The sequence below is a fragment of the Corvus hawaiiensis genome, chromosome 29, assembly GCF_020740725.1.
Source record: "Corvus hawaiiensis isolate bCorHaw1 chromosome 29, bCorHaw1.pri.cur, whole genome shotgun sequence".
NCBI lineage: Eukaryota > Metazoa > Chordata > Aves > Passeriformes > Corvidae > Corvus > Corvus hawaiiensis.
This window is the reverse complement of record NC_063241.1, coordinates 3,087,435-3,110,518: the sequence shown is the minus strand read 5'-3', so window position 1 is coordinate 3,110,518 and position 23,084 is coordinate 3,087,435. Positions and strand designations below refer to the sequence as shown.

At 62.3% G+C, this 23,084-nt stretch overlaps 3 protein-coding genes across 17 annotated transcripts in view; all 3 read left to right on the top strand.

The window, feature by feature from the left end:
- Nucleotides 1–10,727, top strand: part of LOC125318350 (methanethiol oxidase-like) — a 40,674-nt gene extending 29,947 nt beyond the window's left edge. The window contains exon 13 of the mRNA XM_048288965.1: nt 10,495–10,727. The gene's annotated coding sequence lies outside the window, so the exon portion shown is untranslated. The remainder of the gene's footprint in view (nt 1–10,494) is intronic.
- LOC125318351 (methanethiol oxidase-like) lies at nt 541–10,727 on the top strand. The gene is given in 13 exon segments (XM_048288967.1): nt 541–738; nt 1,658–1,711; nt 2,055–2,167; nt 2,848–3,033; nt 6,631–6,751; nt 7,017–7,199; nt 7,513–7,691; nt 7,979–8,057; nt 8,154–8,275; nt 8,351–8,443; nt 9,629–9,640; nt 9,642–9,748; nt 10,190–10,727. Coding segments are annotated over 13 exon segments (1,455 nt in total). The 5' UTR covers nt 541–695; the 3' UTR covers nt 10,353–10,727.
- Nucleotides 10,728–11,232: 505 nt separating this feature from the next.
- Nucleotides 11,233–22,530, top strand: RFX5 (regulatory factor X5). 15 transcript variants are annotated; one of them, XM_048288959.1, is made up of 12 exons: nt 11,376–11,609; nt 12,238–12,371; nt 12,710–12,743; nt 12,878–12,960; nt 13,734–13,862; nt 13,988–14,104; nt 14,343–14,424; nt 14,671–14,872; nt 15,241–15,338; nt 15,418–18,374; nt 18,582–18,603; nt 18,757–22,530. In XM_048288959.1, exons 2-12 carry the CDS (start codon nt 12,253–12,255, stop codon nt 22,513–22,515), a joined length of 7,602 nt encoding a protein of 2,533 aa, XP_048144916.1. In that variant the 5' UTR covers nt 11,376–11,609; nt 12,238–12,252; the 3' UTR covers nt 22,516–22,530. The 15 variants fall into 15 exon arrangements, with proteins under 15 accessions (XP_048144913.1, XP_048144916.1, XP_048144918.1 ...); XM_048288961.1 differs by having other exon boundaries at nt 15,418–18,603; nt 18,757–18,806; nt 19,740–22,530; XM_048288949.1 differs by having other exon boundaries at nt 15,418–16,631; nt 16,671–22,530.
- The last annotated feature ends 554 nt before the right edge of the window (nt 22,531–23,084 follow it).

The window sequence follows — 23,084 nt, the reverse complement described above, 5'->3', positions numbered from 1 at the left end:
CACCCTGGGATGGTGGGAGCTGTCCCCGCCCCTGAATCTTTAGGGATCTTTGGGATCTTTTCCATCCCAAACCATTCCAGGATTCCCTATGCTGGGTCGGATGGGATTTTAGGGATAAATCCCGGAGCCTGGCCCAGGTTATTCCATGGATTCCCCACGGAAGTGCCCAATTCCAGCCCGGACAGCTCTTGCAGCCACCTGGGACAGTGGGAGTTGTCCATGGGGGAAGAACGAGATGAGCTCTAAGATCCCACCCGTCCCACAGTCCCAAAACCCCACAATCCCACAATCTCACGATGCCAGGATCCCTCCTGACGCCCGACTCGGCGTCCAGAAGCCGGAGCCGGCTCTGACTCAGCCTCACCCGCCGCAATTAAACCCCAGCCGGGCCTCACTTTTCCATCTTCCCCTTCCCGATAAAAATCTGCAACGTCCCCAGAACCATTCCCGCCGCCGGGAATGTGGGATTTTCCCTCCCCCATCCCAAACCGGCCCCTGCAAGGGTCGGGAAGCTCCAAATCCCGCTGGAGCCTCTTCCCTGCACGTCCTCAGGTGCCTCCCACGCCCCCGGGGTTTTTGGGATCCTCCCCTCGTCTCCCATTTTTTTTTTTCCCAAACCCGATCCTGTTCCCTTTATATTTGGAGCTTCCCGGAGCTGCTTCTCCTCCTCCCTGGAATTTTTCCCGGCTGCAACGATGGAAGCTGAATCCGTCCCTCCGCAGGTGGAATCCGGCACGGGTAAGAGGCTCCCAAGGGGAGAAAATTTGGGAATTTTTCCTGCTCCGGAGTCTTCCTGAATCCTTTAGGAGCTGGAATTTGGGGCTTTGTGGCTCTGACAGGCAGAAAACACGGGGGAAAGGAATTTTCCCCATTTTCCAAACACCAAATGGATTTTTTCCCCATTTTCCAAACCCCAAATGGAATTTTTTCCCACTTTCCAACCCCCAGATTTTGGGGCTTCTCTGCCCAGGAAAGGGAATTTTTTGGTCACGTTACTCAAAATCCCACGGAATATGCAGGGATTTGGATGATTAAAGGATCTTTGATGATTATTTGATTTATTCTCCTGGAATCTGGGCTGGTTTCAGTCGGATATTCCCCGGCAGGGTGAAAATCCTGCTTTTTCTGGGGCTGAATTTGCAGGAAAAATCCAAGGAAAAGGGAGGAGGTTTCCGAGCCGTGCAGTTTATCCAGGATTTTCCAGGATTTTCCGGGATTTTCCTCCTTTTCCTCCTTCTCCCCACCATAAAAAGGATCCTTTGTTGTTTCCTGGCAAATTCCCATCCAGATATTCCCAGGAATTTTTGGGTGGATAAAGGGCTTTTTTGGGCAATAATGGCCCCGAACCAAGGCTCGGAAGCCCCAAAGAAAAGCAGGAAGAGCCAAGAGCAAATCCTGGGATCGGCTCACGCCACAGAGAGGGGATTCCTGGGATAAAATCCTGGAAAAACCCTTCCCCTCAGGGAGGCTCTGGAATTCCTCAGGGAATTTTTAGCCGCCCCAAACCCCTTTTTCCCGAATTTTCCCAGCTGTCCCAAACCCTTTTCCTCGGATATTCGCACCCGGCAGGATCAGCTCCAACCCGGAGCGGGATTTTTATATAAAAAGATGGAATAAAAGACGGGGTTTTGGTCTAATTCCCGATTTTTTTTCCCAGGAAAATGCGGATCCTGCGGTCCTGGCTACGCCTCCCCTCTGGATGCCATGAAAGGTGAGCCCAGGGAAGGGGAAGGGTTGGGATGAATCCCATCCTCTCACCAGGGCGTTATCCCAGGCATCCCATCCTCCCAAAAGAAGTGGGACAAGGACATTTACGGGATTTGGGATGGGTCACCTCGGCTTTCCTTGTCCCGCCCTTAATCCTCCCCTCCGGGGACTGGGAAACGATTCCCTGGAAATTTGGGGAGCTCTGGGATTCACCTCCTGGAATCAGCGGGAAAACGCGGATCCAACCATTCCACAGAATTCCCGCTCCCGGGAGAGGCTCTGGCAAGGTTTTTCCTCATCCAGACCTGGATTTTGCTGATGTTTTCCCAACATTCCCATTTTTCCAGGCCCTCGGGAAGAGATCATCTACGTGCCCTGCATCTACAGGAACACCGGGAAGAAAATTCCTGATTTTCTGGCCACGGTGGACGTGGATCCCAAATCCCCCTGCTACAGCCAGGTACCTTGCGTGGACTTCGGAAAAATCCCAGAATTCCCAGGATCGGTGCCCGGGGATGGCGGGATGAGGGTGTGGAATTTGGGATGTGCCAATGGAATCAGAAAATCAGGGAATTATGGAATTTTTAAGGCTGGAAAAGGTCTTTGGGCTCCAACCATTCCAGCACCAACTCCTGTTCCCAAAGTGCCACGTCCCCACTTTTTCTGGGACATTCCAGGGATGGGGATTCCCTGCCTGATCCCCTTTTCCAGGATGGAATTTTCCCCAATATCCAATCTAAGCCTCTGCTCCCAAAACCCATGGAAAACCCATGGAAAACCCACCCCGAGCCCCATCCCGGGATCCCCCTTTGGGGTGGATTTTTGGAGCTGGAGCTCCCCAGGTCTCCATGACCCCAAAAACTGGGAAGGGATCGAGGTCAGGCAGAGCTGCGATTTCCTGGAATGGTTTGGGTGGGAAGGGACCTTCAGGATCGTCCGGATCCACGGGCAGGGACAGCTCCCACATCCCAGGCGGATCCAAGCTGGAACTGGGCGCTCCCAGGGACGGGGAATCCACGGAATAACCTGGGCTGGGGAAGGATTTATCCCTAAAATCCCCTCCAAGCCAGCGCAGGGAGTCCTGGAACGGGGACACCTCCCGGCCCCGGGCCGCTCCAGCCCATCCCGGCCCTTTTCCAGGTGATCCATCGGCTGCCCATGCCCAACGTGGGGGACGAGCTGCACCACTCGGGCTGGAACGTCTGCAGCAGCTGCTTCGGGGAGCGCGGCAGGAGCCGCAACCGCCTGGTGCTGCCCGGCCTCGTCTCCTCGCGCATCTACGTGGTGGACGTGGGCACGGAGCCCCGGGCGCCGCGGCTGTGCCAGGTTCCCGGGGAGCCGCGGGATTTGGGATCTCACGGGGTGTGGGAGCCACGGGGTGCGGGATCAATGGGGTTTGGGATCCATAGGGTGTGGGAGCTGTGGGGTGCAGGATCAATGGGGTGTGGGATCAATGGGGTTTGGAATCAATGGGGTTTGGGATCTCACGGGGTGTGGGAGCCACGGGGTACGGGATCAATGGGATTTGGGATCAATGGGGTTTGGGATCTCATGGGGTGTGGGAGCTGTGGGATTTGGGAGCTGTGGGGTGCGGGAGCTCTGGGATTTGGGAGCTGTGGGATTTGGGAGCTGTGGGATGTGGGAGCTGTGGGATGTGGGAGCTGTGGGGTGCGGGAGCTGTGGGATTTGGGAGCTGTGGGATGTGGGAGCTGTGGGATGTGGGAGCTGTGGGATTTGGGAGCTGTGGGATGTGGGAGCTGTGGGATTTGGGAGCTGTGGGATTTGGGAGCTGTGGGATGTGGGAGCTGTGGGATGTGGGAGCTGTGGGATTTGGGAGCTGTGGGGTGCGGGAGCTGTGGGATTTGGGAGCTGTGGGATTTGGGAACTGTGGGATTTGGGAGCTGTGGGATTTGGGAGCTGTGGGATGTGGGAGCTGTGGGATGTGGGAGCTGTGGGGTGCGGGAGCTGTGGGATTTGGGAGCTGTGGGATTTGGGAGCTGTGGGGTGCGGGAGCTGTGGGATGTGGGAGCTGTGGGATTTGGGAGCTGTGGGATGTGGGAGCTGTGGGATTTGGGAGCTGTGGGATTTGGGAGCTGTGGGATGTGGGAGCTGTGGGATTTGGGAGCTGTGGGGTGCGGGAGCTGTGGGATTTGGGAGCTGTGGGATTTGGGAGCTGTGGGATTTGGGAGCTGTGGGATGTGGGAGCTGTGGGATTTGGGAGCTGTGGGATGTGGGAGCTGTGGGATGTGGGAGCTGTGGGATTTGGGAGCTGTGGGGTGCGGGAGCTGTGGGATTTGGGAGCTGTGGGATTTGGGAGCTGTGGGATGTGGGAACTGTGGGATGTGGGAGCTGTGGGATTTGGGAGCTGTGGGATGTGGGAGCTGTGGGATTTGGGAGCTGTGGGGTGCGGGAGCTGTGGGATTTGGGAGCTGTGGGATGTGGGAACTGTGGGATGTGGGAGCTGTGGGATGTGGGAGCTGTGGGATGTGGGAGCTGTGGGATTTGGGAGCTGTGGGATGTGGGAGCTGTGGGATTTGGGAGCTGTGGGATTTGGGAGCTGTGGGATGTGGGAACTGTGGGATGTGGGAGCTGTGGGATTTGGGAGCTGTGGGATTTGGGAGCTGTGGGATGTGGGAGCTGTGGGGTGCGGGAGCTGTGGGGTGCGGGAGCTGTGGGATTTGGGAACTGTGGGATGTGGGAGCTGTGGGATTTGGGAGCTGTGGGATGTGGGAGCTGTGGGATTTGGGAGCTGTGGGGTGCGGGAGCTGTGGGATTTGGGAGCTGTGGGATGTGGGAACTGTGGGGTGCGGGAGCTGTGGGATTTGGGAGCTGTGGGGTGCGGGAGCTGTGGGATTTGGGAGCTGTGGGATTTGGGAGCTGTGGGATGTGGGAGCTGTGGGATTTGGGAGCTGTGGGATGTGGGAGCTGTGGGATTTGGGAGCTGTGGGATGTGGGAGCTGTGGGATGTGGGAGCTGTGGGATTTGGGAGCTGTGGGGTGCGGGAGCTGTGGGATTTGGGAGCTGTGGGATTTGGGAGCTGTGGGATGTGGGAACTGTGGGATGTGGGAGCTGTGGGATTTGGGAGCTGTGGGATGTGGGAGCTGTGGGATTTGGGAGCTGTGGGGTGCGGGAGCTGTGGGATTTGGGAGCTGTGGGATGTGGGAACTGTGGGATGTGGGAGCTGTGGGATGTGGGAGCTGTGGGATGTGGGAGCTGTGGGATTTGGGAGCTGTGGGATGTGGGAGCTGTGGGATTTGGGAGCTGTGGGATTTGGGAGCTGTGGGATGTGGGAACTGTGGGATGTGGGAGCTGTGGGATTTGGGAGCTGTGGGATTTGGGAGCTGTGGGATGTGGGAGCTGTGGGATTTGGGAGCTGTGGGGTGCGGGAGCTGTGGGATTTGGGAACTGTGGGATGTGGGAGCTGTGGGATTTGGGAGCTGTGGGATGTGGGAGCTGTGGGATTTGGGAGCTGTGGGGTGCGGGAGCTGTGGGATTTGGGAGCTGTGGGATGTGGGAACTGTGGGGTGCGGGAGCTGTGGGATTTGGGAGCTGTGGGGTGCGGGAGCTGTGGGATTTGGGAGCTGTGGGATGTGGGAGCTGTGGGATGTGGGAGCTGTGGGGTGCGGGAGCTGTGGGGTGCGGGAGCTGTGGGGTGCGGGAGCTGTGGGATTTGGGAGCTATGGGAGCTGTGGGATGTGGGAGCTGTGGGATGTGGGAGCTGTGGGATTTGGGAGCTGTGGGATGTGGGAGCTGTGGGATTTGGGAGCTGTGGGATTTGGGAGCTGTGGGGTGCGGGAGCTGTGGGGTGCGGGAGCTGTGGGATTTGGGAGCTGTGGGAGCTGTGGGGAGCGGGAGCTGTGGGATTTGGGAGCTGTGGGATGTGGGAGCTGTGGGATTTGGGAGCTGTGGGGTGCGGGAGCTGTGGGATTTGGGAGCTGTGGGATTTGGGAGCTGTGGGATGTGGGAGCTGTGGGATTTGGGAGCTGTGGGATTTGGGAGCTGTGGGATTTGGGAACTGTGGGATTTGGGAGCTGTGGGATGTGGGAGCTGTGGGATTTGGGAGCTGTGGGATGTGGGAGCTGTGGGGTGCAGGATCAATGGGATTTGGGATCAATGGGGTGCGGGAGCCACGGGGTGAGGGAGCTGTGGGATTTGGGATCCATGGGGTGTGGGAGCTGTGGGGTGCGGGATCCATGGGATTTGGGATCCAGGGGGTGCGAGAGCGGTGGGGTGCAGGATCAATGGGATTTGGGATCAATGGGGTGTGGGAGCTGTGGGGTTTGGGATCTGTGGGATTTGGGATCGCTGGGGTTTGGGATCTGTGGGGTTTGGGATTGCTGGGGTTTGGGACTGGTGGGGTTTGGGACTGGTGGGGTTTGGGACTGGTGGGGTTTGGGATCGCTGGGGTTTGGGATCGCTGGGGTTTGGGACTGGTGGGGTTTGGGATCTGTGGGGTTTGGGATCGCTGGGGTTTGGGATCACTGGGAGATCAGGGAAGAGGGTTTGGGGCAGGCTGGGGGTTTTGGAGGAGCCTGGTGGGAGGTGGTGGTGGGAACATGGGTTGGGAATCCCGGAATTATTAATGTTGGAAGAGCCCTGGAGGGAGGTGGGGGGGCAAATCCTGGTTGAAAACCGTGGAATTATGGAATTACGGAATTGTTAAGGTTGGAAAAGCCCTTTAGGATTGTGTCCATTCCCCCGACACCGCCAGGTCCAACCCGGTCCGTGTCCACAAGTGCCACCATCCCAAGGTTTTTGATCCAGGGACAGGGACACCCCTTTCCATGAAGGAATTTTCCCCATTCTCCAACCTAAACCCCCCCAGTTCTCCACCCAACCCTCGTTTTCCATGGGAAATCTCACCCTGAGCTCAGGCAGGGTGACGTGAGGTTGGGAAAAACGGGATTTGGGACGTTTTTCCAGGTGGTGAATCCCGAGGATGTGTTCTGGAAGTGCGGCCTGGGATACCCCCACACCTCCCACTGCCTGGGAAGCGGAGAGGTCATGATCAGCACCTTGGGAGACCCGGCTGGAAACGGGAAAGGTATCCCAAATTCCCATGGAAAAGGGGCCGGGACACCGGGAATCGCCCCAGAGGAATTGTCCCACATTCCCACTTGGAGGCTCCACCCAGGCCTCCAATGGAGCTCGGGAAGGAGGATTTGGGGAACGCTGGGGGTTTGGAGGAGCCTGGTGGGAGCAGGGCTGGGAATGGTGGAATTTCGGACTCCTCAAAGCGCCCGGTTTTTAACCCACACAAACATTAACCGGGACGACTTCCTGGGAATTTTTGTTTTTTTGGGAATCAGGGGGATTCATCCTGCTGGACGCCGAGACCTTCGAGGTCAAGGGCACCTGGGAGAAGGGGGACGAGGCTCCCCCCATGGGCTACGACTTCTGGTACCAGCCCCGGCACAACGTCCTCATCAGCACCGAGTGGGGCATTCCCAAAGTCCTGGGATACGGATTCGATCCCAACGACCTCGGCAAAGGTCAGGGAACGCCTTGGAATATTCCGGAAAGCCACAAAGCTGAATTTGAATTTGGGTTCCGTGTCCCCGCAGAGGCCGTGGGGTCTCGTCTGTCCGGGGTTTTTTGGATAATTCCAGGGATGGGGAATCCATGGGATAACCTGGGCCAGGGAAGGATTTATCCCTAAAATCCCATCTGAGCCAGCCCAGGGAATCCTGGAATGGTTTGGGATGGAAGGAACCTTCAAGCCCCGTCCAGTCCCACCTGGACCTGGATCCCACCCACCTCAACCTCCAGAAATTCCCCCAAATTCCCACGTTTTGCCCTTCCCAGGGCGTTACGGACGCCGGCTCAACGTGTGGGACTGGAGCACCCACAGGTACATCCAGGCCATCGACGTGGGCGAGGATTCGGCTCCGTTGGAAATCCGCTTCCTCCACAACCCCAACGCCTCCGAGGGCTTCGTGGGCTGCACCATCAGCAGCGCCATCCACCGCTTCTACAAGACCGAGGTACCCCCGATTCCCGGGAATTTGGGGCTGGAATGGTTCCGGTTTTAGTGGATTTAGAACTTCCTGGGAATATTCGCCTCAGGGGTCGTTGTGCCCAATGGGGTGAGGAGGACTGGGAGTGTTTTCCACCAAAACAGCTGGAAAATTCAACGGTTTTGGCTCCCAAAGCCCTCCCAAGCATCCCAGAGCCCTCATTCCCTGTGGATCTGGGTCTGGATGAGGATCCTGAGGGATTTGGGGTGGTGGGATCCCATCCCGAGGTCCTGCCCCACCCTCTGGTCCCACAGCACGGCGATTGGGCGGCCGAGAAGGTGATCCAGGTGCCCAGCAAGAAGGTGGAGGGCTGGCTCCTCCCGGAGATGCCAGGTGGGCGCATTCCCAGGGCTTGGGATCATTCCCGGCGTCGGGATCGTTCCCGGGATCTGCCGCGGGACCGTTCAGCTCCGTAATTCCTTCCCCAAGGATTCATCACGGACATCCTGATCTCCCTGGACGACAGATTCCTGTACTTCAGCAACTGGATCCACGGCGACGTCCGGCAGTACGACATCTCCGACACGCGGCGGCCCAAACTCGTGGGCCAGGTGAGGCTCCAGCTGGAATTCCGGTGGGTTCTCCAGGGGATTTTTGGGATCGGTCGAGCATTCGGTGTCCTGCAGGTGTTTTTGGGCGGCAGCATCACCAAGGGAGGGCCGGTGAGGGTGTGTGAGGATGAGGAGCTGCAGAGCCAACCGGAGCCCTTCGTCATCCAGGTGGGTCCCAAAATCATCCCAGAACTCCGCCTTGGGATCGGCTCCGTCCTTCCCAAATCCCACCCCAGGATCGGCTCCGTCCTTCCCAAATCCCCCTTTGGGATCGGCTCCGTCCTTCCCAAATCCCACCCCGGGATCAGCTCCGTCCTTCCCAAATCCCCCTTTGGGATCGGCTCCGTCCTTCCCAAATCCCACCCCGGGATCGGCTCCGTCCTTCCCAAATCCCCCTTTGGGATCGGCTCCGTCCTTCCCAAATCCCACCCCGGGATCGGCTCCGTCCTTCCCAAATCCCCCTTTGGGATCGGCTCCGTCCTTCCCAAATCCCACCCCGGGATCGGCTCCGTCCTTCCCAAATCCCCCTTTGGGATTGGCTCCGTCCTTCCCAAATCCCACCCCGGGATCGGCTCCATCCTTCCCAAATCTCCCTTTGGGATTGGCTCCGTCCTTCCCAAATCCCACCCCGGGATCGGCTCCGTCCTTCCCAAATCCCCCTTTGGGATCGGCTCCATCCTTCCCAAATCCCACCCCGGGATCAGCTCCGTCCTTCCCAAATCCCCCTTTGGGATTGGCTCCGTCCTTCCCAAATCCCACCCCGGGATCGGCTCCGTCCTTCCCAAATCCCCCTTTGGGATCGGCTCCGTCCTTCCCAAATCTCGCTCTGGGATCGGCTCCGTCCTTCCCAAATCCCCCTTTGGGATTGGCTCCGTCCTTCCCAAATCCCACCCCGGGATCGGCTCCGTCCTTCCCAAATCCCCCTTTGGGATCGGCTCCATCCTTCCCAAATCCCACCCCGGGATCAGCTCCGTCCTTCCCAAATCCCCCTTTGGGATCGGCTCCGTCCTTCCCAAATCCCACCCCGGGATCGGCTCCCTCCTTCCCAAATCCCCCTTTGGGATCGGCTCCGTCCTTCCCAAATCCCCCTTTGGGATCGGCTCCGTCCTTCCCAAATCCCACCCCCGGGATCGGCTCCGTCCTTCCCAAATCCCCCTTTGGGATCGGCTCCGTCCTTCCCAAATCCCGCTCTGGGATCGGCTCCGTCCTTCCCAAATCCCCCTTTGGGATCGGCTCCATCCTTCCCAAATCCCACCCCGGGATCGGCTCCGTCCCCCTGGCCGGGCACAGCCCTGGATCCGGGCGGGATCTCCGCGTGTCCGGCCGCATCCGGAATTTCCCCCGCGATTCCAGGGAAAGAAGATTCCCGGGGGGTCCGCAGATGCTGCAGCTGAGCCTGGACGGGAGGAGGCTCTACGTGAGCACGTCCCTGTTCAGCGCCTGGGACCGGCAGTTCTACCCCGAGCTCATCAGGTCAGGAACTGCTAATTGCCAATTAATAAAGCATTGGCATTAACTAGCGATTAATAGTAAGCAACAAGTAAATACTAAATAATTACTAAATAATTACTAAATACTGAATAATAAACAATAGACAACAAATATCAGACAATTATTAATATAAATAATAATTAATAATTATGATGATAAATAGTGAAGAATTAATAAGAAATAATAGAAAATAAATGATAAGTAGTAATAATAGACAATAAACAATCAACAAATAATTACTAAATAATTAACAAATTATTAACAAATTATTATAAAATTATTAATCAACAAGAAATTAATAATTAATAATTAACAACGATTAATAATTAAGAACAAATACTTAATAACGAGTAATTAATAACTAATAATTAATGACTACTAGTGACTAATGAAGCGGTCTCGGTGTCCCCACCTGTCCCGCAGGGACGGGGCCGTGATGCTGCAGCTGGACGTGGACACGGAGCGGGGCGGGCTGAGCGTGAATCCCAAATTCCTGGTGGATTTCGGGAAGGAGCCGGGCGGGCCCTGCCTGGCGCACGAGATGCGCTACCCGGGGGGGGACTGCACCTCCGACATCTGGCTCTGATCCCAGGAAATTCGGGAATTCGGGATTCGGGAATGCGGGAATGCGGGGACTGCACCTCCGACATCTGGGTCTGATCCCAGGAAATTCGGGAATGCGGGAATTCGGGAATGCGGGGATTGCACCTCCAACATCTGGGTCTGAGCGGGAATTCGGGAATGCGGGATTCGGGAATGCGGGAATTCGGGAATGCAGGGATTGCACCTCCGACATCTGGGTCTGACTGGGAATTCGGGAATGCGGGGACTGCACCTCCGACATCGGCGTGAGACCCCCGGGATTTGGGAATGGGGGAATTTGGGGTTTGGGAATTCGGGAATTCCAGGAGTTGGGAATATGCGTGACCCGCGGGATGAAATAAATCCAAAGGGATCCTTCCTTTTCCTGCTCCACAGCTCTCCTTGCACGCGCCTTGCCCGCGCACGCACACGCGGGTGACTCGCACGCGTGTCACACCCATCGCACACTCACATCGCCCCCCTTGCACACTCACCCGCACACGTCACACCCATCGCACACTCACATCGCCCCCCTTGCACACTCACCCGCACACGTCACACCCATCGCACACTCACATCGCCCCCTTGCACACTCACCCGCACACGTCACACCCATCGCACACTCACATCGCCCCCTTGCACACTCACCCGCACGCGTGTCACACCCATCGCACACTCACATCGCCCCCTTGCACACTCACCCGCACACGTCACACCCATCGCACACTCACATCGCCCCCTTGCACACTCACCCGCACACGTCACACCCATCGCACACTCACATCGCCCCCTTGCACACCCCCCACGTGACCTCCCCCACGTGACCCCCTTGCACACTCACCCCGCCCGTTGCACACGCACGTGACGCACGCACGTGCCACGCCCGTTGCACACTCGCACCCACGTGACCGCCCTCCCCCGCCCGTTTGCACACTCACCGCACACCCGTCTCCCCTCGCGCCGCCCGCCCCAGCCAATCAGATCGCTGTTGCCAGGCAGATTTCAGCCCCTCCCGCCCCGCCGCATCCGGGCGCTCACCCCCGGCCGGGGGGGGGCGGGGGGCGGGCTCAGCCAATCACGACCGCGGGCGCGGCCGTATCCGGGCAGACCAGCGGCGCCGCAGCCAATCAGAAAAAAGAAGGGGCCGCGCGGGGCGAGCGCGGGGCGCGTCCACTTTCGGTTCGCGCGGGGGGCGCGGGGCACGTGGCGGGACCCCTCCCCTCCCCCCCCCTCCGGGACCCCCCGAGCAGGACGGGACCAGGTGGGTGCGGGGCCGATGGGGGGGGCGTGGGGACAGGGCTGGGGACACCCCGGGGACACCCCGGGGACACCCCGGGCCCGGCCGCGGGAGGGGGTCCCGGCCGCCGGTGCCGCCGCGGGTCCGGAGCGCGGGGGTCGCGCCGGGCCGGGGCCGCCGGGCCGCGGGGAGGGGCGCGGAGGGTGGCGGTGGCCCCGGGGATCGCTTCCTGGTGGCCCCGGGGCCCCGGGGATCGCTTCCTGGTGTCCCACGGCCTCCTGTCCCCCGGGATCTGCTCCTTCCTGGTGTCCCACGGCCTCCTGTCCCCGTGTGCCTCTGTCCCCGGGGGTCTCCTCCCGCTGTCCCCATGGCCCCGGGGGTCTCTTCCCGGTGTCCCACGGCTCCCTGTCCTCCGGGATCTGCTCCTCCCTGGTGCCCCATGTCCCTGAGGAGCCCCTGTCCTGCCGTCCCATGGCCCCACCTTCCTGGGGACCCCCTGTCCTGGTGTCCCCAACACCCCGACCCTGCCAGGGTCACTGGAGATGTCCCTGTCCCATTTCCGTGGCCACCCGTGGCTCGTGTCCGTGACCACACGTCCATAACGGGATTTATTCCCGTTTTTAGGTAAAATTCCCGTTTTTTCTCTTCCCAGCAGGCCACAGCTGCCATGGCTGACGAGGAGCTGGGTGCCCGAGGTGGCAGGAAGGGCACTTTGTCGCCCGGCAGTGCCCGGGGCAGTGCCACCGAGTCCAGCACGCTGCTCCAGGAGCTCCGGGGCAACATCTCGTAAGGGCAGCGCCCCGGGAATCCCTTCGGAGCTCCCCACGTGGGGCTCATGGGATGGGGTTTGGGAATTTGGAGCCCCTGGGCACCGAAGGGATGAAAGATGGGGACAGGGGACACGGGAGGGCACAGGTGCCTGTTTCGGGTGCCAAACCAGCCCAGTGCTTCCCTGGCGCGCCGGGATCCCGTGGGGATCCATCCCATGGGATGTGGGCTTGGGAAAGGGCTGGGAGCCCTGGAATGTGGGGTCTGGAAGGACCTTGGGAGCCTCGGGAAGATCTGGAACTGAGATCCCAGGATTTTTGGGATCGTCCCTGACTCGCGGTCTCCATCCCATGCAGCAAATCCGTGCAGAGCAAGGTGGACTCCATCCTGGTGAGTGTTTCCATGGAATTCCCACCTCTCCTGGCTGATCCCAGGATCACCCTGGGCACTGCTCCTGATGGATCCTTAACCTTTTCCGTGTCCCCCGTCCCTTCCCGCTGTCCCCGCGGCCCCTGGGAGCGCAGCAAGATGTGCAGAAGTTCTCGGACAGCGACAAACTCTACCTGTACTTGCAGCTGCCCTCGGGGCCCAGCCTGGGCGAGAAGAGGTGGGGTGGGATCCATGGGATGGGATCCATGGGATGGGATGGGATGGGATGGGGATGGAGGTGGGGCAGGGATGGCTCAGGATGGAGCTGGGACGAGGATGGAGGTGGGGCAGGGATGGCTCAGGATGGAGCTGGGGCAGGGATGGCTCAGGATGGAGGTGGGACAGGGATGGAGGTGGGGCAGGGATGGCTCAGGATGGAGCTGGGGCAGGGATGGCTCAGGATGGAGGTGGGGCAGGGATGGCTCAGGATGGAGGTGGGGCAGGGATGGCTCAGGATGGAGGTGGGACAGGGATGGAGGTGGGGCAGGGATGGCTCAGGATGGAGCTGGGGCAGGGATGGCTCAGGATGGAGGTGGGGCAGGGATGGCTCAGGATGGAGGTGGGACAGGGATGGCTCAGGATGGAGGTGGGACAGGGATGGAGGTGGGGCAGGGATGGCTCAGGATGGAGCTGGGGCAGGGATGGCTCAGGATGGAGGTGGGGCAGGGATGGCTCAGGATGGAGGTGGGACAGGGATGGCTCAGGATGGAGGTGGGACAGGGATGGAGGTGGGGCAGGGATGGCTCAGGATGGAGCTGGGACGAGGATGGAGGTGGGGCAGGGATGGCTCAGGATGGAGGTGGGACAGGGATGGAGGTGGGGCAGGGATGGCTCAGGATGGAGCTGGGGCAGGGATGGCTCAGGATGGAGCTGGCACAAGGGTGACGATGGCCTCTCCTCCCTCCCGCTGCCTCTCCCGCGCCTCCGGAACGCCCGTGTCCCGGGGAACAGCAGCAGCTCCCTGGAGCTGAGCTCGCTGGGCACGGCCGAGCACATGCACGCCTGCAGCTGGATCCGCAACCACCTGGAGGAGCACACGGACACCTGCCTGCCCAAGCAGGACGTCTACGACGCCTACAAGTGAGCCCGGGACCCTGCCCTGCTGTCCCCATGTCCCTGGGGGAGCCCCCTGCCCTGGAATTCCGGGAATGTCCAGAATTCCTCGGGACTATCCTGGGAATGGCTCCTTTTGTCCCTCCCCGCAGGCGCTACTGCGACAACCTCGGCTGCCGCCCGCTGAGCACGGCCAATTTCGGGAAGATCATCCGGGAAATCTTCCCAAATATCAAAGCGCGGCGCCTGGGAGGCCGAGGACAATCCAAATATCCTTCCCTGTGATGGAATTTGTGGTGGCAGCCACTGTTTTTCCCAGTTTTTCCTGTTTTTTCCCATTCCTGAACCTCCAGTGTCCTGCTCCATGACCCTCCTCCTGTCCCCATCCCGACGTCCTGTCCTTTTCCATGGGCTCATCCCGGTGTCCTGCTCTGCCCCATGGATCTCCTCCTGACGGGTCGGTTCCCGGTTTTTTGGGCTCGGGAAGAATCCTTGACTCTTCCCAACGTACTGCTACGGTGGGATCCGGAGGAAGACCGTGGTCAGCCTTCCTCCCCTGCCCAGCCTGGACCTCAAAGTGACCGAGACCGTGAGTGCTCCGGACTTCCGTGGCTGAGCTATGGTGGGATAACGACCCAAAGGAGGGACGGAGGGATGGGATGGAGGCATTGAAGGGATGGGGGAGGAGGGGTGTCCTGCCCCGTGACCTCCTGTGCCCATCCTGGAGTCCTGTCCTTTCCCGGGGGCTCATCCCGCTGTCCTGCTCTGCTCCACGGCCTCCTCCTGTCCCCGCCACCCCTTCCTCGATCTCACCGCGCCGTCCGTCCCTCGGCAGCAGTCGGAGCTGGCCGAGCTGGTGCAGTCCTACAGCAGCGAGGTGATGGAGGCCGCCTGTGCCCTGACCTGCGACTGGGCCGAGAAGATCCTCAAGCGCTCCTTCAACAACATCGTGGAGGTGGCGCAGTTCCTGCTGCAGCAGCACATCATCAGCTCCCGCTCCGCCCACGCCGACCTCGTCATGGCCATGGTGGTCTCAGGTGCGCCGGGGGAGCCTGGGCTCGTTGTCACCCGCGGGGGTCCCCGGCACCATCCTGGGGAGCGTGAGCTGCTATATGGGTGAGGGGGCATGGCGTGTGTACGTGTATGGCATGGGGGTGTAGTCTCGGTACGGAACGAGCCCAAGGCGCCCCCACGGGTTCCGTGTTTAACGAAAATCGGCGTTTTTGTGGGAAAAATCGCCTCGGTTGTCGCTGTCACCACCCCGGGGGGTCGGGTTGTCCTCCCCCTTGGCGGTGTCCCCTTCCCACTTGCCATGTCACCCTCCCACTTTCAGTGTCCCACTCCCCGTGTCCCCTCCCACCCCCACTGTCCCCTGCCACCCCGGTCACTTCCCCTCCTCCCACAGAAAACACGGACAAGCCCCCCCAGGACACTCGGCCACCCTCAGCCCCCAAGAAGAACGGCCTGGACCCCTCGGACAGCAGTGACCGGAGCCAGGAGCAGGTGAGACCCCCTTCCCCCATCCCGAGCCAGGGGATCACTCAGGGGTGCCCACGTCCCAATGCCACCTCCCTCCCCGCAGGCCAAGAAGGACGCTGTCCCCAAAGCCAATGTCCAGCCGCGGCCGGAGAAGAAGAAGCCCCCGGAGCCTCCCCGGCCGGCCAGCAGCCCCCAGGTGAACGCCCTGGTCGCCCGCCTGCCTCTGCTGCTGCCCCGCATCCCCCCCTCGGAGCGACCCCCGGCCCCCGGCGCCACCCCCGTGCGCTCGTCCCCTCCGGTGCTGGTGCCCAAACTGACCGCGGCGCCGCTGGGCGGCACGGTCAAGGTGGCTCTGCCCCTGCCCGTGGGCACCGCGCTGGCCCCGGGCGCCGCCGGCCCCGCGGGGCTGCTGAGTCCCCCCGCGGCCATCCCCGTGCTCAACGTGCTGCTGCCCGGCGTGGGGGTCCCCGCGGCCGAGACCCCCGGCAGCGCCCGGGCGGGAGGGGACAGCGAGGGACAGCGCGCCAAGGCCACCAAGCGGCCCCTGGAGGGAGGAGGGGACGGGGCCGCGCACAAGAGGCGGCGAGGGAGGCCCCGGAAGAGGCCGGAGGACGCGGCGGGGTCACCCGAGGACGGGGATGTCCCCAAGGGGGACGAGGGCGGGGAGTCGCCCCCACGGGGGTCTCCTGCTGGGGGGTCGCCCGGGGGTGGCAGTGCCACTGTGCCGGGTGGGGACAGGGGGGTTGCTGGCAGTGCTGCTGAGGGTGGTGGGGACAGGATGGAGGTGGACAGTGACACGGTGGCTGGTGGGGACAGGATGGACGTTGACAGTGACACGGTGGCTGGTGGGGACGGCCCTGTCAGTGGTAGTGCTACTGTCCCCATTAGGGACAGCATGGTCAATGGCAGTGCCACTGTCCCCCCGAGGGACAGTCCAGCTGGGGACAGTGCCACCATCCCCATTAGGGACAGCACGGTCAATGACGGTGCCACCCTCCCTGTTAGGGACAGCACGGTCAATGACGGTGCCACCGTCCCCGTTAGGGACAGCACAGTCAATGACAGTGCCACCGTCCCCATTAGGGACAGCACAGTCAATGACGGTGCCACCCTCCCCGTTAGGGACAGTCCGGTCAATGACGGTGCCACCGTCCCCGTTAGGGACAGCACAGTCAATGACGGTGCCACCATCCCTGTTAGGGACAGTCTGGTCAGTGGCAGTGCCACCGTTCCCCCGAGGGACAGCACAGTCAATGACAGTGCCACCCTCCCCATTAGGGACAGCACGGTCAATGACGGTGCCACTGTCCTCCCGAGGGACAGCCCAGCTGGGGACAGTGCCACCATCTCCCTTAGGGACAGCACAGTCAATGACAGTGCCACCCTCCCCGTTAGGGACAGCACGGTCAATGACGGTGCCGCTGTCCCCCTTAGGGACAGCCCAGCTGGGGACAGTGCCACCGTCCCTGTTAGGGACAGCACGGTCAGTGACGGTGCCACTGTCCCCCTTAGGGACAGCACGGTCAATGACGGTGCCACCATCCCCGTTAGGGACAGCCCGGTCAGTGGCAGTGCCACCATCTCCCACAGGGACAGCCTGGTCAATGACGGTGCCACCATCCCCCACAGGGACAGCCCAGCTGGGGACAGTGCCACCATTCCCCCGATGGACAGCACGGTCAGTGACGGTGCCACCATTCCCCCGAGGGACAGCACGGTCAATGACAGTGCCACCGTCCCCATTAGGGACAGCCCGGTCAGTGGCAGTGCCACCATCTCCCACAGGGACAGCCCAGCTGGGGACAGTGCCACCATTCCCCCGAGGGACAGCACGGTCAGTGATGGTGCCACCATTCCCCCGAGGGACAGCACGGTCAATGACAGTGCCACCGTCCCCATTAGGGACAGCCCGGTCAGTGGCAGTGCCACCATCTCCCACAGGGACAGCCCAGCTGGGGACAGTGCCACCATTCCCCCGAGGGACAGCACAGTCAATGACAGTGCCACCATCCCCATTAGGGACAGTCCGGTCAATGATGGTGCCACTGTCCCCCTGAGGGACAGCCCGGCTGCGGAAAGTGCCACTGTCCCCATTAGGGACAGCCTGGTCAATGACAGTGCCACCGTTCCCCCGAGGGACAGCACGGTCAGTGACGGTGCCACTGTCCCCATTAGGGACAGCACAGTCAATGACGATGCCACCATCCCCCTTAGGGACAGCCCGGCTGGGGACAGTGCCACCATTCCCCCGATGGACAGCACGGTCAGTGACGGTGCCACTGTCCCCCCGAGGGACAGCCCAGCTGGGGACAGTGCCACCATCTCCCTTAGGGACAGCACAGTCAATGACAGTGCCACCCTCCCCGTTAGGGACAGCACGGTCAATGACGGTGCCACCGTCCCCTGTAGGGACAGCCTGGTCAGTGGCAGTGCCACCATCCCCAGTGGTGGCTCTCCAGGTGCTGGCAGTGCCAGTGTCCCTGTCAGGGACAAGCCGGTCACTGTCAGTGCCACCATCCCTGTGACGGACAAGCCAGACATTGGCAGTGCCACCATCGCTGTCAAGGACGGCTCATCCCGGGGCAGTGACACTGGGGACAGGCCGGTCACTGGCAGTGCCACCGCTGGGGACAGGCCCATCACTGGCAGTGCCACCATCAAGGAAAGCTCACCCAGGGCCAGTGTCATCGAGGACAGGTCCATCACTGGCAGTGCCACTGTCCCTGTCAGGGACGGCCCCTCCAGGGGCAGTGGCACCACGGGGGACAGGCCGGTCACCAGGAGTGCCACTGGCCCTGTCAGGGACAGCCGAGCTGGTGGCAGTGCCACTGTCCCAGTCAAGGACAACTCACCCAGGGCCAGTGGCACGGGGGACAGGCCGGTCCCTGGCAGTGCCACTGTCCCTGTTAAGGACAGCCCCTCCAGGGGCAGTGGCACCTCTGGGGACAGGCCGGTCACCAGGAGTGCCACCATTCCCAGCAGGGAGAGCCCGGCTGGTGGCAGTGGCAGTGCCCCGGTCAGGGACAGTCAATCCAGGGGCAGTGCCACCACTGGGGACAGGCCTGTCACTGGCAGTGCCACCATCCCTGTCAAGGACAAGCTGGTCACTGGCAGTGCCACTGTCCCTGGTAAGGACAGTCCCTCCAGGGCCAGTGGCACCACTGGGGACAGGCCGGTCACTAGGAGTGCCACTGTCCCCACGGCTGGCGGCAGTGGCACCGTCCCCATCAAGGACAGTCCAGCCAGGGGCAGTGGCACTGCAGACAGGCCGGTCAGGGGCAGTGGCACCATCAGGGACAGCCTGGCTGGTGGCAGTGCCACTGTCCCCATCAAGGACAGTCCAGCCAGGGGCAGTGCCACTGTCCCTATTAAGGACAGCTCATCCCGGGGCAGTGGCACTGGGGACAGGCCGGTCACTAGGAGTGCTGGTGGCAGTGGCACTGTCCCTGTCAAGGACAGCCCATCCCGGGGCAGTGCCACCACTGGGGACAGGCCAGTCAGTGGTGCCACCATCCCTGTCAAGGACAGCTCATCCCGGGGCACTGCCACTGTCCCTGTCAAGGATAGCTCACCCAGGGGAAGTGGCACTGGGGACAGGCCGGTCACTGGCAGTGCCACTGTCCCTGTCAGGGACGGCCCCTCCAGAGCCACTGGGGACAGACCAATCACTAGGAGTGCCACTGTCCCCACAGCTGGCAGCAGTGGCACCGTCCCTGTCAAGGACAGTCCAGCCAGGGGCAGTGGCACCATTGGGGACAGGCCGGTCACCAGGAGTGCCACTGGCCCTGTCAGGGACAGCCGAGCTGGTGGCAGTGCCACTGTCCCAGTCAGGGACAAGCTGGTGAGTGGCACTGCCACTGTCCCTGTCAAGGACAGCTCATCCCGGGGCAGTGGCACTGGGGACAGGCCGGTCACTGGCAGTGCCACTGTCCCTGTCAGGGACGGCCCCTCCAGGGCCAGTGGCACCTCTGGGGACAGGCCGGTCACCAGGAGTGCCACTGTCCCCATCAGGGCCAGCCCGGCTGGTGGCAGTGGCACTGTCCCAGTCAGGGACAAGCCAGTCACTGGCAGTGCCACCATCCCTGTTAAGGACAGCACAGCCAGGGGCAGTGGCACCAGTGGGGACAGGCCGGTCACCAGGAGTGCCACTGGCCCTGTCAGGGACAGCCCAGCTGGTGGCAGTGGCACTGTCTCCATTAAGGACAGCTCATCAAGGGGCAGTGCCACTGCCCCTGTCAGGGACAAGACAGTCCCTGGCAGTGCCACCATCCCTGTTAAGGACAGCGCAGCCGGGGACAGTGCCACTGTCCCTAGTAAGGACAGCTCACCCAGGGCCAGTGGCACTGGGGACAGGCCGGTCACTGGCAGTGCCACTGTCCCTGTTAAGGACAGCGCAGCCAGGAGCAGTGCCACCACTGGGGACAGGCTGGTCAGGGGCAGTGGCAGTGTCCCCATCAGGGACAGGTCACCTAGGACCAGTGCCAGTGGGGACAGGCCAGTCAGGAGCAGTGCCACCACTGGGGACAGGCCAGGCAGGAGCAGTGCCACTGTCCCTGTGAGGGACAGCCCAGCTAGAGACAGTGCCAGCACTGGGGACAGGCCGGGCAGGAGCGGTGCCACCGTCCCTGTCAGGGACAGCTCACCCAGGGCCCCTGCCACTGGGGACAGGCCAGGCAGGGGCAGTGGCACCGTCCCCATCAGGGACAGGTCACCCAGAGACAGTGGCACTGGGGACAGGCCAGGCAGGGACAGTGCCACCGCTGGGGACAGGCTGGGCAGGGGCAGTGGCACCAGTGGGGACAGGCTGGGCAGGGGCAGTGGCACCGTCCCCATCAGGGACAGGTCACCCAGAGACAGTGGCAGTGGCGACAGGCCAGGCAGGGACAGTGCCACCGCTGGGGACAGGCCAGGCAGGGGCAGTGGCACCGTCCCCATCAGGGACAGGTCACCCAGAGACAGTGGCAGTGGGGACAGGCTGGGCAGAGGCAGTGGCACCACTGGGGACAGGCCGGGCAGGGGCAGTGGCACCGTCCCCGTCAGGGACAGGTCACCCAGAGACAGTGGCACTACTGACGACAGGCTGGGCAGGGGCAGTGGCACCATCAGGGACAGGCCGGGCAGGGGCAGTGGCACCGTCCCCATCAAGGACAGCTCAGCTGGTGGCAGTGCCGCTGTCCCTATGAAGGACAGGTCACCCAGGGCCAGTGCCAGTGGGGACAGGCCGGTCAGGGACAGTGCCACCGCTGGGGACAGGCCAGTCCCTGGCAGTGCCACCGTCCCTGTTAAGGACAGCCCATCCAGGGGCAGTGCCACCGCTGGGGACAGGCTGGTCAGGGGTAGTGCCACCGTCCCCATCAGGGACAGCTCATCCAGGAGCAGTGCCACCACTGGGGACAGGCTGGGAGGGAGCAGTGCCACCGTCCCTGTCAGGGACAGCTCATCCAGGAGCAGTGCCACCGCTGGGGACAGGCCGGGCAGGGCCAGTGCCACCGTCCCTGTCAGGGACAGCTCACCAAGGGCCAGTGGCAGTGGGGACAGGCCGGGCAGGAGCGGTGCCACCATCCCTGTCAGGGACAGGTCACCCAGGGCCAGTGGCACTGTCCCCATCAGGGACAGGTCACCCAGGGCCAGTGGCAGTGGGGACAGGCCGGGCAGGAGCAGTGCCACTGTCCCTGTCAGGGACAGCCCAGCTGGGGGCAGTGGCACTGTCCCCATTAGGGACCGCCCGTCCAGGGGCAGTGGCACTGCCCCCGTTGAGGACAGACCGGTCAGGGGCAGTGGCACTGTCCCCATTAGGGACAGCCTGTCCAGGGGCAGTGGCATTGCCCCCGTTGAGGACAGACCGGTCAGGGGCAGTGGCACTGTCAGGGACATGCCAGTCTCTGGCAGTGCCACCATCCCTGGCAGGGACAGCTCAGCTGGGGGCAGTGCCACTGTCAGGGACAGGCCGGTCACTGGCACTGCCACCGTCCCTGTTGAGGACAGGCCGGTCAGTGGTGGTGGCACCATCGGGGACAGGCTGGTCACTCCCAGTGGCACCACTGAGGACAGGCTGGTCACCGACAGTGGCACCGTCCCTGCCAGAGACTGCCCCTCCAGGGACAGTGGCACTTTTGGGGACAGGCCGGTCACTGGGAGTGCCACTGTCCCCGTCAGGGACAGCCTATCCAGGGGCACTGCCACCATCGTGGACACGTCAGTCACTGGCAGTGCCACCGTCCCCATCAGGGACAGCCCCTTCTGGGGCAGTGGCATCATTGGGGACAGCCTGGTTGCGGGCAGTGCCACCATCCCCGTCAGGGACTGCCCATCCAGGGGCACTGCCACCATCGTGGACGCGCTGGTCACTCTCAGTGGCACCGTGATGGACAGGCGGATCCTGGGCAGTGTCACCGTTCCCGTCAGGGACAGCCCGTCCCTGAGCACTGCCACCATCGTGGACACGCCCGTCTTTGTCAGTGCCACCGTCCTGGTTGGGGACAGCATCCCCAGGGTCACTGCCACCATCATGGACTCGGCGGTGCCCGGCAGAGCCATCCTCCCCTTCGGGGACATGCTGGCATGTGGCAGTGCCACCATCTCTGACAGGGACTGGCCAGGCAGGGACAGTGCCACCGTCCCCATCAGAGTGTGCCCATCCAGGGACAGTGCCACCGTCTCTGACAGGGACTGGCCAGGCAGGGACAGTGCCACCATCCCCTTCAGGGACTGCCCATCCAGGGGCAGTGCCACCGTCCCTGTTGGGGACAGGTCGGTCGGTGGCAGTCCCACCATCCCTGTCAGGGAGTGTCCATCCAGGGGCAGTGCCACCCTTGGGGACAGGATGAGCAGTGGCAGTCCCCCCATCGTGGACACACCTATCAGTGGCAGTGCCACCATCCCTGTCAGGGACTGCCCATCCCGGGCCAGTGCCACCACGGGGGACAGGCCTGGCAGTGGCAGCACTGGGGACAGGCCTGGCAGTGGCAGTGCCACCGTGCCCGTCAGGGATAGCCCCTCCAGGCCCATCACGCCCGCCCGCGTCAGCGTCATCAGGGATGGCAGGACGGGCACCACGGTGACACCGGAGGCCCTGGCACAGCGGGGCCACAGCAAGGCCGGGTCCCCCCTTGGGGACCCGCAGGGACAGCCCCGCTCCGGACACCGCGAGGGACACACGAGAGCGGGGACAGGGATGGGGTCCCATGCGTCGCACCAGTAAAAACCAGTCACTCCAGTGCGGCTGTCCTGTCTGTGAGCCGGGGAAGGGGACACGGGCACTGGGAGGGGACACTGGAAGTGGGGAGGGGACACAGGCAGTGGGAGGGGACACGGGCACTGGGAGGGGACACTGGAAGCGGGAGGGGGACACTGGAGTGGGAAGTGGACACTGGAAGTGGGAAGTGGACACTGGAAGTGGGAAGTGGACACTGGAAGTGGGAAGGGGACACTGGAAATGGGAAGGGGACAGTGGAAGTGGGGAGGGGACACGGGGCACTGGGAGGGGACACAGACAAGGGGGAGGACAACCTGCCCCGACCCCCCGGGGTGGTGACAGCGACAACCGAGGCGATTTTTCCCCCAAAAACGCCGATTTTCGTCAAACGCGGAACCCGCGGGGGCGCCTTGGGCTCGTTCCGTACCGAGGCCACGCCCCCAGCCGCCAGGCGACCACACCCCCACACCATATATGTACATAAGCCGCGCCCCATTGACCAAATTAGCATGTAAACCACGCCCCCATATCCATATAAGCGCATAGGCCCCGCCCCCTGGTGCTCCAAAGACCAC